The sequence below is a fragment of the Amblyomma americanum genome, chromosome 2, assembly GCF_052857255.1.
Source record: "Amblyomma americanum isolate KBUSLIRL-KWMA chromosome 2, ASM5285725v1, whole genome shotgun sequence".
Lineage (NCBI taxonomy): Eukaryota > Metazoa > Arthropoda > Arachnida > Ixodida > Ixodidae > Amblyomma > Amblyomma americanum.
The window spans coordinates 11,039,324-11,054,239 of NC_135498.1; the positions used below are offsets into that span (position 1 = coordinate 11,039,324).

At 50.0% G+C, this 14,916-nt stretch overlaps 1 protein-coding gene across 4 annotated transcripts in view; it reads right to left on the reverse strand.

Moving 5' to 3' along the window:
• Positions 1-6,607: 6,607 nt before the first annotated feature.
• Positions 6,608-14,916, reverse strand: part of LOC144120562 (uncharacterized) — a 36,371-nt gene continuing 28,062 nt past the window's right edge. For 3 of the 4 annotated variants that reach the window (XM_077653098.1, XM_077653100.1, XM_077653101.1), the window contains 6 exons: positions 13,938-14,268; positions 13,341-13,529; positions 12,273-12,502; positions 10,563-10,892; positions 8,024-8,428; positions 6,608-6,970 (listed from right to left, as the gene is read on the reverse strand). In XM_077653098.1, coding sequence (XP_077509224.1) covers positions 6,917-6,970; positions 8,024-8,428; positions 10,563-10,892; positions 12,273-12,502; positions 13,341-13,529; positions 13,938-14,268 — 1,539 coding nt within the window. In that variant the 3' untranslated portion in view covers positions 6,608-6,916. The remainder of the gene's footprint in view (positions 6,971-8,023; positions 8,429-10,562; positions 10,893-12,272; positions 12,503-13,340; positions 13,530-13,937; positions 14,269-14,916) is intronic. The other variant, XM_077653099.1, reaches the window with a different exon arrangement.

A 14,916-nucleotide genomic window follows, 5' to 3' on the forward strand; every position in this document is an offset into this window, starting at 1 on the left:
CGCACACCGGACGAGTGAAGTGCCGGCAGCGGATGCGAAAACTATGCATGAGCCCATTAAGCAGGTACGCAATGCCGCACTTACTTTTCTAGGTTATTATAAGACTGCGGCCCGTGATTTAAAACCGAGTAAACCTGCACGTCAAACTTCCGCGTTCCGCCCTGCTAAAACTGAAAGTCCGCAGCCTGCGTGACGTTGACTCACAGCGTATAGTTCAGCGCGTGATAAGAAGGAATGGATACAGAGAGTGCACGAGAACGGTACCTCCTTCGGCTCCCCGCACTCGACGGCGCAGCAGCAGCCGCTCATCAAATGTCCTCGGTGTGACCAGCCCTCGAGAGCTTCTACGCCGCCGTGTTCGCCGCCGTTGCTTGGACGCGCGCCCGCTTCGCGTTACCAAAATACTCGGTCCCCGCCACGTGCCACATTAAGCGGATGCACGTTGGCGTGTGTATATGTCTTCGCGAGACTTTTTGTATAACACCCTCTTCCATAGTTATTGGCGAAGTGGTGCGTCTTCCGTAACTTATGGCTGTGTTTGCTCCGTTGCTCTTTATCCGGTTGCTTTGTAAAGAAGGAAGGAGAGGAAAGCCAGGGGTCTTGAGCAGAAGAGCTTTTCCGGTTGGCTATATTACAGGGAGGGGGGGGGTGGAAAAAAGGGATATAAAAGGGCAAGGCGAAAGGGGAATGAAGTAAGAAAAGAGGAAGCAAGCTGGGTTTCGGTGCTAGTTTTTCAGGCACATTGTGGCGGGAACTGAGCTACACTACAACCTCGTGTTTTGTAATTTTTAAAGTGCTGTTTTTATTACTTCCAAGGCTACTTGTTTTGCCGAATAGTGCCTCTTGATTACAAAGTAGTTTGTTCAGAATTTTTTTTTTCAGCAACTAGGGACAGTATTAAAGATAACAGGAGAGCGCAGCATATCACAGGAAGGATACTGTGTTTCAGCAAACGAGAAACTGATCTCATATGGCACTTAGATAAGCTTGCAGCTCGCAGGGAAGCATTGCTCATTTCGTGGTTCGTGCTGCAATCGCGATACGTGAAAGACCCATTTTCACTGAAAGCACTTATATTAAATAAAGGTGACTGGAGGATTAGAACGTGACATTTCATCTGGGTGATTCTACATAGTAGATTACTAGAAAAAAGGCAGCCATTCACGTTCTTAGTGTAACGTAAGAACCGATGAAGGAAGAAGAGGGCGGGCAGGGTTCGGCTTCTCTGCACAGCGAAGTTCTTCAGCTTGCGTTGCCAAAACATTTTTTCCCACAGTAAACGTTTAGCTGTTGCTTTTTCCACTGCCCGCCCACTTTAGTTCTTCAATCCTTCCCTGACAGATGCTTATCAGGAAGCCATAGATACACCTTGCTCAAATGGCCCTTGCAGGTGTCAAGGTCGGAGATCAGGGGAGTGTGGCTGTGTTCCCGAGCCGGCAGCTTTGTACTGTCGGGGCCAAAAGTAAGCGCCCCCCCCCCCCCCCCCTCCCCTCCTCGTGTCCCGAAGCCTACCGCTCTGCATAGGGACGCCGCTAGACGAAGCCCCCCTGCCGTTTAGACCGGCGCACTATGTCGGTCTCGACAGCGTGATGGCTTCGTCAGGGGACGTCCTCATATGCAGAGCGACGACCTATGGAAAACAAGGGGAAGGGCGTGTGTATGGAGGGGGGGGGGGGTACTATTACTTTTGCTCACGACTCTACATAGTATGTATGTCGTTGTCTATCTTTTTTTCTCTGAGTTTTTCTACGCTTGGGGAATCGGGGCGTGTGCACAGGTCCGCGGCACTGAGGACAACGTGTAACGTGGAACTATAGTCTCATACAACTCAAGTACGAAGCGGCAAGTGCCCCTCAATGGAGCCCTTCCACCCAATGGCGTCGACTGATTTTCCCTCTCTCTCCCTTGACCGATCCCTTTGGACTTGTTAACGTGAAATCCCAAGGGATGGCAGATGAATGAGGAATAACCACGACTTAACAGAATTAACCGCGGCGACATGAAGATCGGTCGATGCCATTAGCTGGAGGGCCTCCTTTGAGCCCTGGCATCTGCTGCTTCGTTCTTGAGTCGGCCTGACTTTAGGCTAATACTGCTGACGCTTTAATACGGGAAACTGGTACAGCTCTGCTGGCCCAACGTTGAGGTCCCCACGGTGGGGCACCACTAGTAAAAGAAATAGTGTACCCGGACCCTGCTCTGCAGATTTCTCCCCTGTTAGGCTGGTTAAGACGTGAAGCAACCTTGCTTTGCTGCATTTCACTTAACATAGTATGCACAAACAATAACTAGTTTTGGTCATAGCAAACGCGGACAATCCTTTCTGAGACGCATGTACACGTTACGGGACCATTTGCTGCTTAGAGTTCACAAGGGTTGAGCTTCAGCTGCACTTGACCACCTGTATTTGGTAGGATTTTCGAACTCATGAGCCGTGAACAATTTTTCTCCATTGCTCGGTTATGAGGCCTCCTCAGAATTGGGCGGCAGTATGCGTCAGTTCACGTACGCGTTGCACTCTTCGTTCGCTTCAGTTAAACGGATCCTTATAACTTTTCTTTTCCCACATTGCTCGTTAGCCAACCATAACCTACCCTGCATTAAGTCAGAGGAATGCGATAGCATTAAATTTCACTTTTGCGGCAGCTCCTGTGTGTCTCTGTCTCATTTCTGTCAGTCAATCATCCGCCATATTCGGACAGAAAAACCGATTTGCATTTGCATTTGCAAGCTGCAGTAGCAGGTACCCGCTTTGCTGTGACGGCGCCGGCGTTTGCAATATCACATTTTTTCTCATTTTTTATTTTGAGTCTCTATCTAGCCAGTGGGCAGGGTGTGATGACGTCACAATGTCGCGTGACCTCTCTCGACTAATCTGGGTGGCTCATCATGGCAGGCTTTCACGATGTCACAAGGTCACGTGGCCTCCCTAGGCCAGTCAGGTGGTCCATCAGGGCAGGTTGGAATGAAGTCGTCAACTGACATGACCTCTCTCGACCAATCAGCACCGGACATGCCGGGGTTTCCGTGTCACGACCAGAGGTGGGCAACCTCATGAGGCTTCGACTTCAACCTAAATGACCTCAACCATACGTCGTGAGGTGACGTTGAGGTGAGGTCGGCGACGGCTCGAAATTCTGTCAGTGAGGCCAGCAAATCAGGCCTCAAACTCACGCGTGAGTTTGATGTTGAGTGAGTCGTCATTCAGTGAGGTCGAAATTTTGAGGGCCAGACTTTTTGCAGTTGCCACGTCTTACTCCGACGAGTGCCGCTTCCGAAGCGGAGTTGCAGCGCATCACCGCAGTGTTCATGCAATGACGCTTGCAAGGTGTTCGGTTTCCCCTGTCTGGAAAACAGGATGCCACAGTTCCCTCTAAGCTTCCGGGGCTGCGCCGTAATGTCCGTTCAGTCCGAGCCTACAGGAAGACGCACCCTCTCTGGTCTTCCCGGAAGGAGTGTTACTGTCACAGCACGCCACTCTCCCTCCCCCTTGCCCCGCTGGCGTAGCACCCGGCTGCCTGCCGGTCGGCTCAAACTCCCGGGAGCGCGCAAACAACTTAACTCACGTTGACCCGCGGTAGCTTTGTTTGATGCCGCAAACAAACAATTTCAGTCCAGCAAGCACTCGATAAATTATTTGCATCGCGGATGCCCCCAAGCAAGACTGCTTCGTGTTCATGCTCGTTGCCGGCGCTGATGTCATGGCTCTTGCCTTGCAGTCGAATAAAGCGATCCTGCTGTACATTACAAGCTGACTTAACAGAAATTGGAGTGGTCGGCACTGTCGAGAGAATGCGATTCAGGTGGTTCCTACCAACGACACCTGCGGATTTGATTAAAAAAGCAAGAAGCCAGAAAAACCTTCATAACACCGTCGAAGCTTTTGATCTGTGACTTCTCTTTTCGAATCTCACACTAATTCTGTATATTCCCGTTCCGTAATGCAAGCATGTGCAAATATAATTTCACTTTTTTATCCTTCGGAATAACCTCTCTTTTGGTCTCCGGTTCCTTGTTCTTTCTCGGAAATTCGCTTATTATGCCGAAACACCGCAACACGAGGCGAACGTACCAGCATATATAGCGGTGCTGCAGCGGCGAAAAAATGCAAAACTATAATGAATATGTGCTGATGTGGTAGCTGATTACTTTTCCTTTTTTTAATGAAGATGTGTGAGTGGAACAGATTGCCTGCTTGCGCTGTGCTGCTTAGTCGCTGTTTCATACCTTCTAATATGACGTTTAATGGGGCACACTGTTGTTCGCTTCTCTTTTTAGTGTGCAATTTTTGTTTGTATGTTTCTAATCATTCTCTCTTTTTTTCTTTTCTCGTATGAGATCAGGTTGGCGGCCTGCCTTGCAGACGACCATCCACTACACGTTATATTTCCTTTAACTATTTTGCAGAGACCCATATTTCATTTTAAACGGCTTCGCAGAATGCTCGCGCGGAGCTCGTGAGTAAAAAGCACCGAGGATGCTGGCGTACAATTGATTAGTTCAGTTTTGAAGGAAAACAAGTAATTGACTTAAAGCAGCTTCTCTCAGACTGGTTGACGAAATGGTACCCAGAATTCTGTTGAGGCGTATGAGTACTTAGGTGTTATTTTTAATCTTTTTCCCCGGGGTTGGGGGATCGGTAAAAGATTTTGCTACGGGGAAGTTTGAGTGGAGAGCCATGGTGCTCTTGACAGAGAGAGCGGTTCACGCTGCCCACTCTATTCCAGTTGTTTTGGCCCGTGTGATTTTAATAGTTGGCACAGTGTTCGAAGACATAATCTAGCCCTTCCTTTCAAAATGCCACGGGTTCACCGAGTCATCGAAGAATTCCCAGGATTTCGAAACCGTTACCATCGCCACCAGGGGCGAAGTGGCGGAAACGGGAGAGGGTCTTGACCTCCCAGAACATCAACATCATCCTTAATTATTAGCTGCAGGTATTCCTATTTTCCCGCACAGTAATTGACTTTGGTTGCTGGGTAATGTACAATATTTAATCAATTTTCTGGAAACTTTTAATTTGGTATCAGTATATCAGACTTCCCCAGGCTAATAAGGGTACACATTTAGCGTCATCATCATCGCCATCACCTCGAGAGTCGAAGGCATGTCTCGTTGCATGATCTCTGAAGTATGTCATACATCAGAACTGGAGCGTTTACCTGCTGGACAATCCGAATGTCATTAATGTGGACCGGGTTGTGGGGACTCTTTGTAATGCGTCATGCGCACACGTGTGGTAATTTGGGATCCATATAGATCTTGAACTGGTGGTGGAAGGGGGTTGGATGGGGGCCTGGTATGACGAGAAAGTACATCGTTGTGACGTGAGTAGGTGTGATGTCATATTACAGCGTCGTCACGTGACTAGGTTTGATGGCACTTTACATCGCTGTCACGTGACCTGGTATGTCGTCACACTCACAAGATGCCACCACTAATTATACTAATTTGTATTAGCGTTACCTATATTAACTAGCATTATTTAATTATGTGACGTCATTATCTTCGTCGCGTGACTCGTCGGCTCGTGACGTCGCATGGCGCCGTTTCTTGCGGACATTTTTTTGCGGATATGACCTTGCAAGTGGGCCATCTAATGCTTTCTCATTAATAAAAGAAGCCGCTCGATTATACACAGACATAAATACAACGTGCCTCTGTTAGTGTACTATAGTCGCAGCTTGTTAAGTGTTTTCGAAGGCAACATACAGATGACTGAAAAGAGCATTCTCGCTATGCCGGATAGAGCTAGAAAATCTAAATATACTGATATGCATCTGCATAGCCGTCGCATTGGAAAGTACATCGACGACCAGTTTGTTAAATTCGATAACTATTCTCAAGCATGAAAAGAGTATCGTGAATACCTGCCCCCCTCCTCCCGATTTCTGGCAGATGGTGTAGAAGGGCTGTGTTTGTCAATTGCCGGTTCGTGCGTGAATAAGCGAGAGGCTTCCAATACGAACAAGTATACACGAAGCAGGTTGCCAAATATTGACACATATAAAGTACTCACCGACGTACTGGTGGTAACCGCTTATGCGACACCCCTTCCCGCAGGGCATATACTCTCCGAGGGTTCATCCCAGATTATAGGCTTCTATTCCGTGCACATCAATAGTGTCTGTACACACCTTATTAAATAATACCATCATAATTTTGGCTTTCCTGTCTCACAGGATCCTCAGAATTGTTTTTAACTGAAAAACTTCTTAATCTCTTTTTGTTTTGTTTTTCGTTTGTTTTCTGAGGTCGAGCAGCCGACTTGAACCTCGCAATTTGAGGTTGAGGCGAGGTTGAGTGAGGTCAGCAGTGGCCTCAGCAAAAGTGAGGTGAGGGCGTCTAAGGAGACCTCAACCTCAACTGATGAGGATGATGTTAAGTGAGGTTGGCAAATTCTTTTTGAGGTTGAGGTGAGGTCCAGATTTTTGAGGTCAAATGCCCACCTCTGGTCACGACATAACAAGCCAGGGCTGGCGACACTTGTATTTCGTTTTTTTTTTTGTTTTACCCTGCCCAGCACATGAAAGCTCCGTTATCAGTTAAAGCAACGTTTTTCTCGTTGGTACGCGGTGATCTACCGATGCAGACAAACTTCAGTTTAAATATGAGAGCCATAGGAACGATGCCAGGCCCAAATGAAGGCGCTCTTGCGCCCGGCCTGAAGGCTCGCTTTATTCACCAGAGAAGATGGGGGGTGGGGATACGGAGAAACGTACACAATTGTGATGAACATGTGCGCAGTCGCACTTTGGGAGCACAGCACGGTTCGCGGGCGGCGAGCAATCACACCCTCTTTCCGTCCGCGGGCCGTGCGTATACGCTTGTGCGCGGTGTGAGGAGCGGGAGCCGCCTACGCTGCCCCTCGTCTGTCCGACGGCAGAGCCATTGCGCGATCGGGCCAGTGGTGGGATCAGAAGTCGGAGTCGATGGAGAGCAGGATGCGGCCTTCCTTCTCTTCCATCTCCTGCGTGCCGACATTGAATGATTTAGCACTGGGTGCCGTCGAAAACAAAAAACAAAACGAAAAGTTGAAAAAGAAAAGCCAGAAGCGTACCAAAAATAAGACCGAATGTTTTGTCCTTCTGTCGTAACGACAAATTTTCTTATAATATTGTAGCATTTTATGTGGTGTCGTTACGGCAAGAGAAAGCACAATACTACATTAAATCCTGGTGTCAGTACAAAAATTTGTGTTGCCACTGCAAGTTCATGGCCAAAAATACTGCAAAATGCTTTTTATGATGACAGAAAATTTTATGTTGTGTTGATCGAGTGGGTGGACACCGGCGGAAGTAAAAATGAAAAAAAAGCGCTGCAACCGATACTAAAAGCGCATTAAAGCACCAATTGGTCACAGAAGCTTCTTTATGCTATCGAGGCTACCTTTTCCTCCTTAGCCGGTTACTGACTCATATTCAACTGCTTCAAGTTCTTTTGAAACATTATTCATAAACTACCCTCCTACTTACGTCGATATGCATGCAGTGTGCGTTTCTAAATATCTGGCTGGTGTTACCCATGTGGCCTTTGACGTGCACGTATATTGTTATCAGGGGCGAATTCAAATTTGGCTCAGCTGACTGAAATGTGCGTGCTGTTCAGTCTCCCTGTTTAATGTTATTCTGCACATTTGGATCAAAGAATGCTCACGTAAAAGAGGGATGGCAGGTAGAAGAACAAAGTCGATTGCCTCAAGGAACGGAAATTACTTCCGCTTTAAAGTCGCAAGAGATGCCCGAGCACACCCCTGTTCAGACAACCGTTTTATCTTCTATGCACACTTTACGCGGGGGACGTGTAGCACTCTCCCTTTACGTTAATAAAAACTCGTAGCTTAAGTAAGGGCCGCAGAGTAGACGTTTAGACCTTTTCTTTTGTGCGTTTCTGCTATGGAGGCGAGAGTAATAACGAAGCTCATAACTTCTGACATTTCCACTGCTTGCGCGGTACAGGGCTAAACAACAAGGCTTATTTCGACCGCGCCAGGAAGATCATTTGCTCCTGCATGTATGCGTACTTGTGTGAGGTCGTCCTCCTCCATGGCGTACATGGCGTAGCTCTGTGCTGCCGCGGCCGCGGCGTCCGCGTGCATGCTGTGTGCCTCGGGCGAGTCCCCCACCGCCGCGCCGGCGGCCGAGGCCGAAGAGCCGTGGTCCTTGGCCATGGGCTCGTCCTCTTCGTCGAGCGCGTCCTCCAGCTCCAGCTGGAGCACCGAGAGCTGCTCGTTGACGAGCCTCGGCTGCTGCAGGCGCTGCAGCTTGTCCCTGTCGCTGCGCAGCACGTCGGCCACGTCAGGTGCGCGCAGTTGGTACCGGTAGACCAGGTCGGCCGTCAGCGAGACGCCCTCTGTCCAGTGCGGCTCGCGCAGCGCCGCCCGCGTGGGCTGCTTGCGCCGGCGTTCCTTCATCTCGGAGTCCGTGTCCTGAGGGAAGAGCAGAGACAACAGTTGGCATCACTCTGTCTACATAGGCATCATTTCGCAGCAAGAGTCTACGCCACAGAACAGGTCCTCCGCCGTCGGTGCTGACCTCGCCATTACTATGGTAAACATTTCGTACTATCTGCGTGATCTTCTATCTTCTCGCTACAATGCCAACGCAAAGACGAAGACAGAAGTAAGCCCTCTCCTTTTTCCTTCTTCTTCAAGGCAAGTCCTTACAGCAGTAAGAAACATGCAGTATTTATGCAGGACCGTATCAGCGATGCTCTCGCACGTGCAAGCTTCCAGTTTTAGGCGCGCATTGGTGAAGGGAGTCAAAACGCACTAGCGCGCTCTGCTTATTGTTATGCGCATACGTGCGTTTCAGGATAGCCATAGATATGATTTTTTTTATGTGCATGTGTGGCGCTGTGATATAATTCCATTTTCAGTTTATTCAATAAAACACCTTGCTGGGCTAGTTGGTGACATATACTTTAATAAAAATGCAGCGCAAAAGAGACGACCACAGGAGGAAGACACCACAGACACGAACGCTACTGACACCACAAACACGAACGCTACTAACAACTAGTAGCGTTCGTGTCTGTGGTGTCTTCCTCCCGTGCTCGTCTTTTTTGCGCTATCTTTTTTATACAAGTTTCAGTTTATTGTTATGTTGAACGGTAACACAGCGGTGGTGCACGCAGAGATGTAACTCACAGCAAAGTTGCCAAAGAAGATCTGAAGTATGCTGAGGTATCAAAACGATTGGCTTATATCATGATTAAACGGTCCTGAAGAAGTAGGTGTGATACAGGGACACCGTAGAGTGAAATGTTTCCTGGGAAATTTAAACTCTCCAGAACATCAAATTATTTCTGTGTGTCTTATTTTACGCAGTCACCGGGGAAAGGAGCCGAACCTGCGGTCTCGAGGTCAGCATTCTAACAACGGCCTGTTTCGGGCACATCGAAATAACACTGTTATGTCCTTGACTCGCAAGTTATGAAGAAAACGCGCCTTCAGGGAGAGCTGGCCACTGCTTAATCCAAATTATCTTGACCATGCACACTTGTTGCACATGTTCAGATGGCTGAAGCCAAGAGGAGTTATTTAACCTGTCCCGATTTACCGAATAAAGATGCGCTTATCTTCATTATTTCACGCTATGCGAAGACACCGCGGGGAGTGGAAAGTGCACTGGAAGCCGCATGAAGGAGACAGTTGCGGCTGCGGGTGTTTGAGCGTCGCATGCCATGGATCACGGTTAATATTCACGTAATGCGAAGGCAAGATAACCGCTGGTCCTTATTAAGGGAAACGGAGTGGATCCCAAGAGAAGGCAAGCCTAGTAGGGGGCGGCAGAAGGTTAGGTGGGCGGATGAGCTTAAGAAATTTGCAGGCATAGGGTGGGCGCAACTGGCAAGAGAGAGGGTTGATTAAAGAGACAAATGAGAGGCCTTTGCCGTGCAGTGGGCATATTGAGGCTGATGATGATGATGGCAACGGTTGCAAAAGTCATGTAGGAGCAAACACCATACATCTTAGATACGTACAGTTAATACGAGAGAATGTACGTTGGAATATTCTGCCAATGTACGCTGCAACTGCTTCGGCGAGTGGTTGCTCGTGGGATTTTCGTCACGCAAAACAAAATGTGAGAAGCTAAAAGATTTCAATGAGACAAAAGCTACAAATACTTCAGCCTCGTGCCCTATTCGTGTATCTCACAGCCACAAGTATAAGGCCCTGCCCCTGCTTGAACATGACAGGGTGTGAGCAGTTTACCTCTATCAGCCATGTAATGCCTGGAACGGCAACCGCCTGCCAAGCATCATAGACTGCAGAGGAGCCGCGAAGATAAGGCGCAGGAACTGTCTTCCTGTCGAAAACCGAATTAACCCTACCACACAACAAAGCCTCTAGCTCCCCGTATTCCATTATCTGTGCCCTGCATCAGCTGCTGACAACTTTACTTCGGAATTCCCTAGCCTCAACCGTGCAACATTGACTACTGTTTACTTCCTTTGGTATCCACTCCGTTACCCAGACAGATCGCGGGTTGTTCTATACACGTCCGAGCAAGTCCGCTCCTTCCTTTCAAACAAAGGACAAACACACAACGGCTGCCTACCTCAGAGGACTTTTCGGAAGAGAACTGGCTCTCCGAGTTCTCGGACTTCTCGAAGAACGACGACTCGAAGGAGAGCGAGACGGAGTCATCCTGGTGCGTGTCTTTGTCGGTGCTCTGGCTGTGGCGCCGATCTTCCACGTCGGCGTTCGCCTTGGCCCCCGCGCCGAGGGCGCCGCCTGGACCGCTGAACTTGGTCGCGTACTGCTTGAAGGCTCGCGTTGGGCCGCCGTCCAGGTCGGGTTCCGCTACGCCGCCGCCGCCTCCGGGGCCGTCTTTGAGACCCGAGGTGGTCGACGGACAGCCCGCCTTGTCGGCCGACTCTTGCAGCGGCTGGACAAAGAAGAAGAGGCGTGAGTTTTCTATAGGCACGCTTCTTCCTGTCTCGGGCGTGAGATCATCGTACTATCGAGCATTTGGTTTTGTCACGTATACGTAATAGCCCCACGGTAGATGGAGAGCAGGGAAGATGGAACTCTTGACAGCACTTGAACAATGAGTGAGAGGAAAACTTCAGCGCGCTGAGCAACGTATAGGCCAATCTCTGAGGCCAAGACAAGTCGTCCTGTCGAAACGTTAACCGTCACTGGACTAGAACTTCCCTTTCGCTATTTTGTCCCCAGTTTGTGCTATCAGGTTATTGCTTCAGTAACAACGGACTGCTGGCGTATTCGTGATAAGAAATGAATGGGTGACAGTGGATGTGCATTTTTTTAACTAAGAGACAAAAAGAGGGAGTGGATGGTTACCATATGAGTAACGCGAGATTCAGCGACAGCTGTTGAGATATTTTCATTTCACGATATATTGAGGTGAAGAGTATGAGAGCAGTTCTACAGCCGTGTAGTTCTAGAGCACTCGACTGGTTTTCCTCTCCATTAAACCGTTCAAGAGGGGCGGCTTCACCGATGACCCTCTGCTCGGGCGGCGCGTTTCGCAGCAGCCGCCGCAGATCGACCGTACTGCATACCCCTGCTGTGCCATACTCTCCCTCCTCCTTCACGGCAGCAACCTTACCGATGGCTCCTGCATGCGCTAATCGCCCACCATTTCTACGCTTTCCCTACACCTTCCTCCTTCCACGGTAACCACCTTCAGGACGATTCCTGTGGCAACCGCCCTCCGGTTACGCCTCCTACGCTCTCGACATACCCTCCTCTTTCCAAGGTATCCACATTCCTAGTGGTTCCCATGGCAGTGCACCTACCGGTTGCGCCGACTACTACGACGTATACTACTACTACGACGCGAAGCCGAGGAACGGGCGTTTAACAGCTGTCGCTATAAAAAATAGAAGGGGCGGGGGGTACGGTGTGATAAACCTAAGGAAATCAATGTTGGGGGTATTCACAGGCCATCATGTACCCTCTGCTGCTCCTCGTCTGCATTCGTGCAGCCATGGGCGCCGTCATCAAGCTGACGCATCCTGGAGAGTACGAGCGCAGTGTTGTTAAAGGCCCACGCCACTGTGCTCCTTTTAAAACTGCATTCACGATATTAATCTATGTGACTGGTATTAAACGGGTGGAGTGCACCACAACGAAACGATCGTTCTATTTCTCGCGCCTATTGACAGATCCACACTGTTCACAGGAGAGCGAATGCAGGGCCCCTGCATTTGTAGAAACGTCAGCGAGGCCGTCCTGCGCCCAAGTTCCGCCGTACTGGGACCGGAAGACGGTAAGCGAAGATTTTAAAGCTGCGCTGACTCACCTTCCTCAGCGCGTCGTCAGAGATCTTGTCCGTGGAGGCGCCGGTGGGGGCGCCGGGAGTCTTGGCGTCCGCCATGGCGGCCTCCCGTCCGCCTGCCGCTCCACCGCCGACGGGTGGCTGCTGCCAGAGCGGCATGAGCGGCAGGGCGCCGCACTGCCACATGCCCTTGGACTGCGGCCCATCGCCCGTCGGCAGCGAGGGGTACAGCGGCACGCCGCCGACGTACATCACTGCGGGGGCGAATAGAATTCCGACACAACGCATGACGGTAAGCTTTCCAGGACATCTAGTGAGTTCGCCGGAACGGCGCTTACGGAGGTTGAATAAAATTTATAACTCGTAACGTCTAATACAGTTTTTTTTATAGCTCACTACTGACCGTGAACACTGAAACTCTACAACACGGCATTTCAAACTGAGTAGTATCATGAAACCGTAAGCTGCGTCGGCGGAAGCATTCATTAATTTGCTGTCTATTTGCATAACAAATCCGCCACGATTATGTGCATCATCCGCGAGAAAGAGAGAAATTAAAACGAAAATTGGTTTTTGATAAGGGTAAATGGCGCAGTATCTGTCTCACAACTCGGCGGACATCTGAGCTGCAACGTAAAGGAAGGGATAAGGAAGGGAGTGAAAGAAGAAAGGAAGAAAAAGATGCCGTAGTTGAGGGCTCCGGAATAATTTCGACCACCTGGGGATCTTTCACGTGCATTGACATCGCACAGCACACAGGCGCCTTAGCGTTTCGAGAGAACTTTTATTTTTCAGCTATGTCCGAGTTTACTTGTCACCCTTTAAATCCGCTAGGCTTACCTTTAGCTAACAAGTGAATCTTTCTATATGGAGACCGGGAGCAAGCCCAAAAATATTTGGACAAACACTTCTAGTTTGCACGGCTGTCACTGCGGATCGCAGGGCGGTAAATACGATGAACGAATCCAAATTCATAGCGCTTCCCACCGCAATCGGCAACAAACACTCGCCTGGCAACACAAGAAACTTTCGGGATGTTTCCAATGGAAAGAACAAACAGGCCATCATGGCCGCCCAAGTAAGGGTCCGTACCGGGTATGAGGAAAGGCGCCGTCCCGGCTGGCGACTGAGCGCTCCCTAGCGGCACGTAGGTGTAGGTGGGTATGGCAAGGTTGGGCACGAACGCTGCCACGTTGTCCGGCTGCGAGTTGACGAGAGACGCGGCAGCGTGCAGCAGCGGTGGGAACGGGGCCGCAGACGCAGCGCCTCCGACCGCCGAGCCTATTTGCGAGAGAGGGCGCCACGTGTCAGTCCTCGACCAAGGAAGTGTTAAATAGGCCCTTTTCTGATCTACATCACATTTCATAGCTGAAAGGAAAAAAAATCAGAGAATGTTTACTATATATACATTCGAATGAAAGAGGCCTAGGTCTCCCAACGATTCGCACTTAGCCCTTTCCCGCTCCTGCTGCAGCCACTCCACCTCAATAAATTTGACTCTGTCCCAACCTGACAAAGCGTGCTCCGACTTCTGTTTCCTTTCCTTGGAGCCCGCTTGTTACCCCAAGTGGCCATCGGTGATTTCTTATCCGCGTGACATGTCCCGTCCAAGTCTCCAAAACGACGTGGTTCGTCCCTGAGTGCTCAAACTAACCCTTATTTCTGACAACCTCAATGGGCCCCGCTCACCGTCAGCGGCCGTGCTCTCTCGGCTGGGCTTGTTGTGCTTGTGCAGGCTGGAGTTGACCGGTGGGGAGCCACTGCGCTTGAACCGGTGGCCGTCCTTGGCGGCGCTCCCGCAGAAGTCGTCGGGCGCAGCGCTGCCCACGGGCTGCTGCTGTTGCTGCTGCTGTTGTTGTTGCTGCTGCTGCTGCTTCATGTGCTTGTGCGCGAGTCGGTTGTGCTGGAGGAGCACTTCCTCGGTGAGCGGCGGACAGGGCGGATATTTGTCATCCGCGCTGCCTCCGCCCGCGCTGCCGTTGCGGCTGCTGCCACTGCTGCTGGCTCGCATCTGCTGCTCCTGCGGGCGAGGGTGAGGAACGGCCCGAAGACATCGTGAGGACGTTTCTGGGCGATTCGTTACGGTTCGCTCAATGCTAGCACGTGTATCTTTCTCTCAACATACTCCGCAACGAAATGATGCCGTACTCCTGTAATAACTGGCTGGGCATGCCTGGTATTCGTGCTGCGTGCAACCTGTGTTCGAAAGGAGGCCTCAAAACTTCGGTAAAAGATTCTATTCTCACTGTGTACCTGATTTGTTCAACTCTTATTCTTTGTGAATTTCGTCGCATTGACCCTGCCTGACGTCCCTGACACTGACGTCCACGTCCCTGAAAATGACGTCAAAGATGACAGTGACGTCAAAGTTGCTGCATGTCATCACTGGGATCTGCTATTTGATGCACCTGGCGATAATGATGGAGTTGGAATGGCAAGAACACAACCATTGTATCTATATGCCAGCCTCTTTTGTGCGGCGATTTAGTGTCGTCTGAACCAGCTGCATCGATGACTACTGTTTTAATCTTGTGACGCTGTAACGTTGAAAAAAATTATTGTCACTGCGTGAATAAACGAAAGACAAATGGCGCCTTTATAATGTTGTACAGGCTGATTGGGAACTGTGACATCAAGCTAAGGGCGTGACCGTATTTGGACTCTTCCT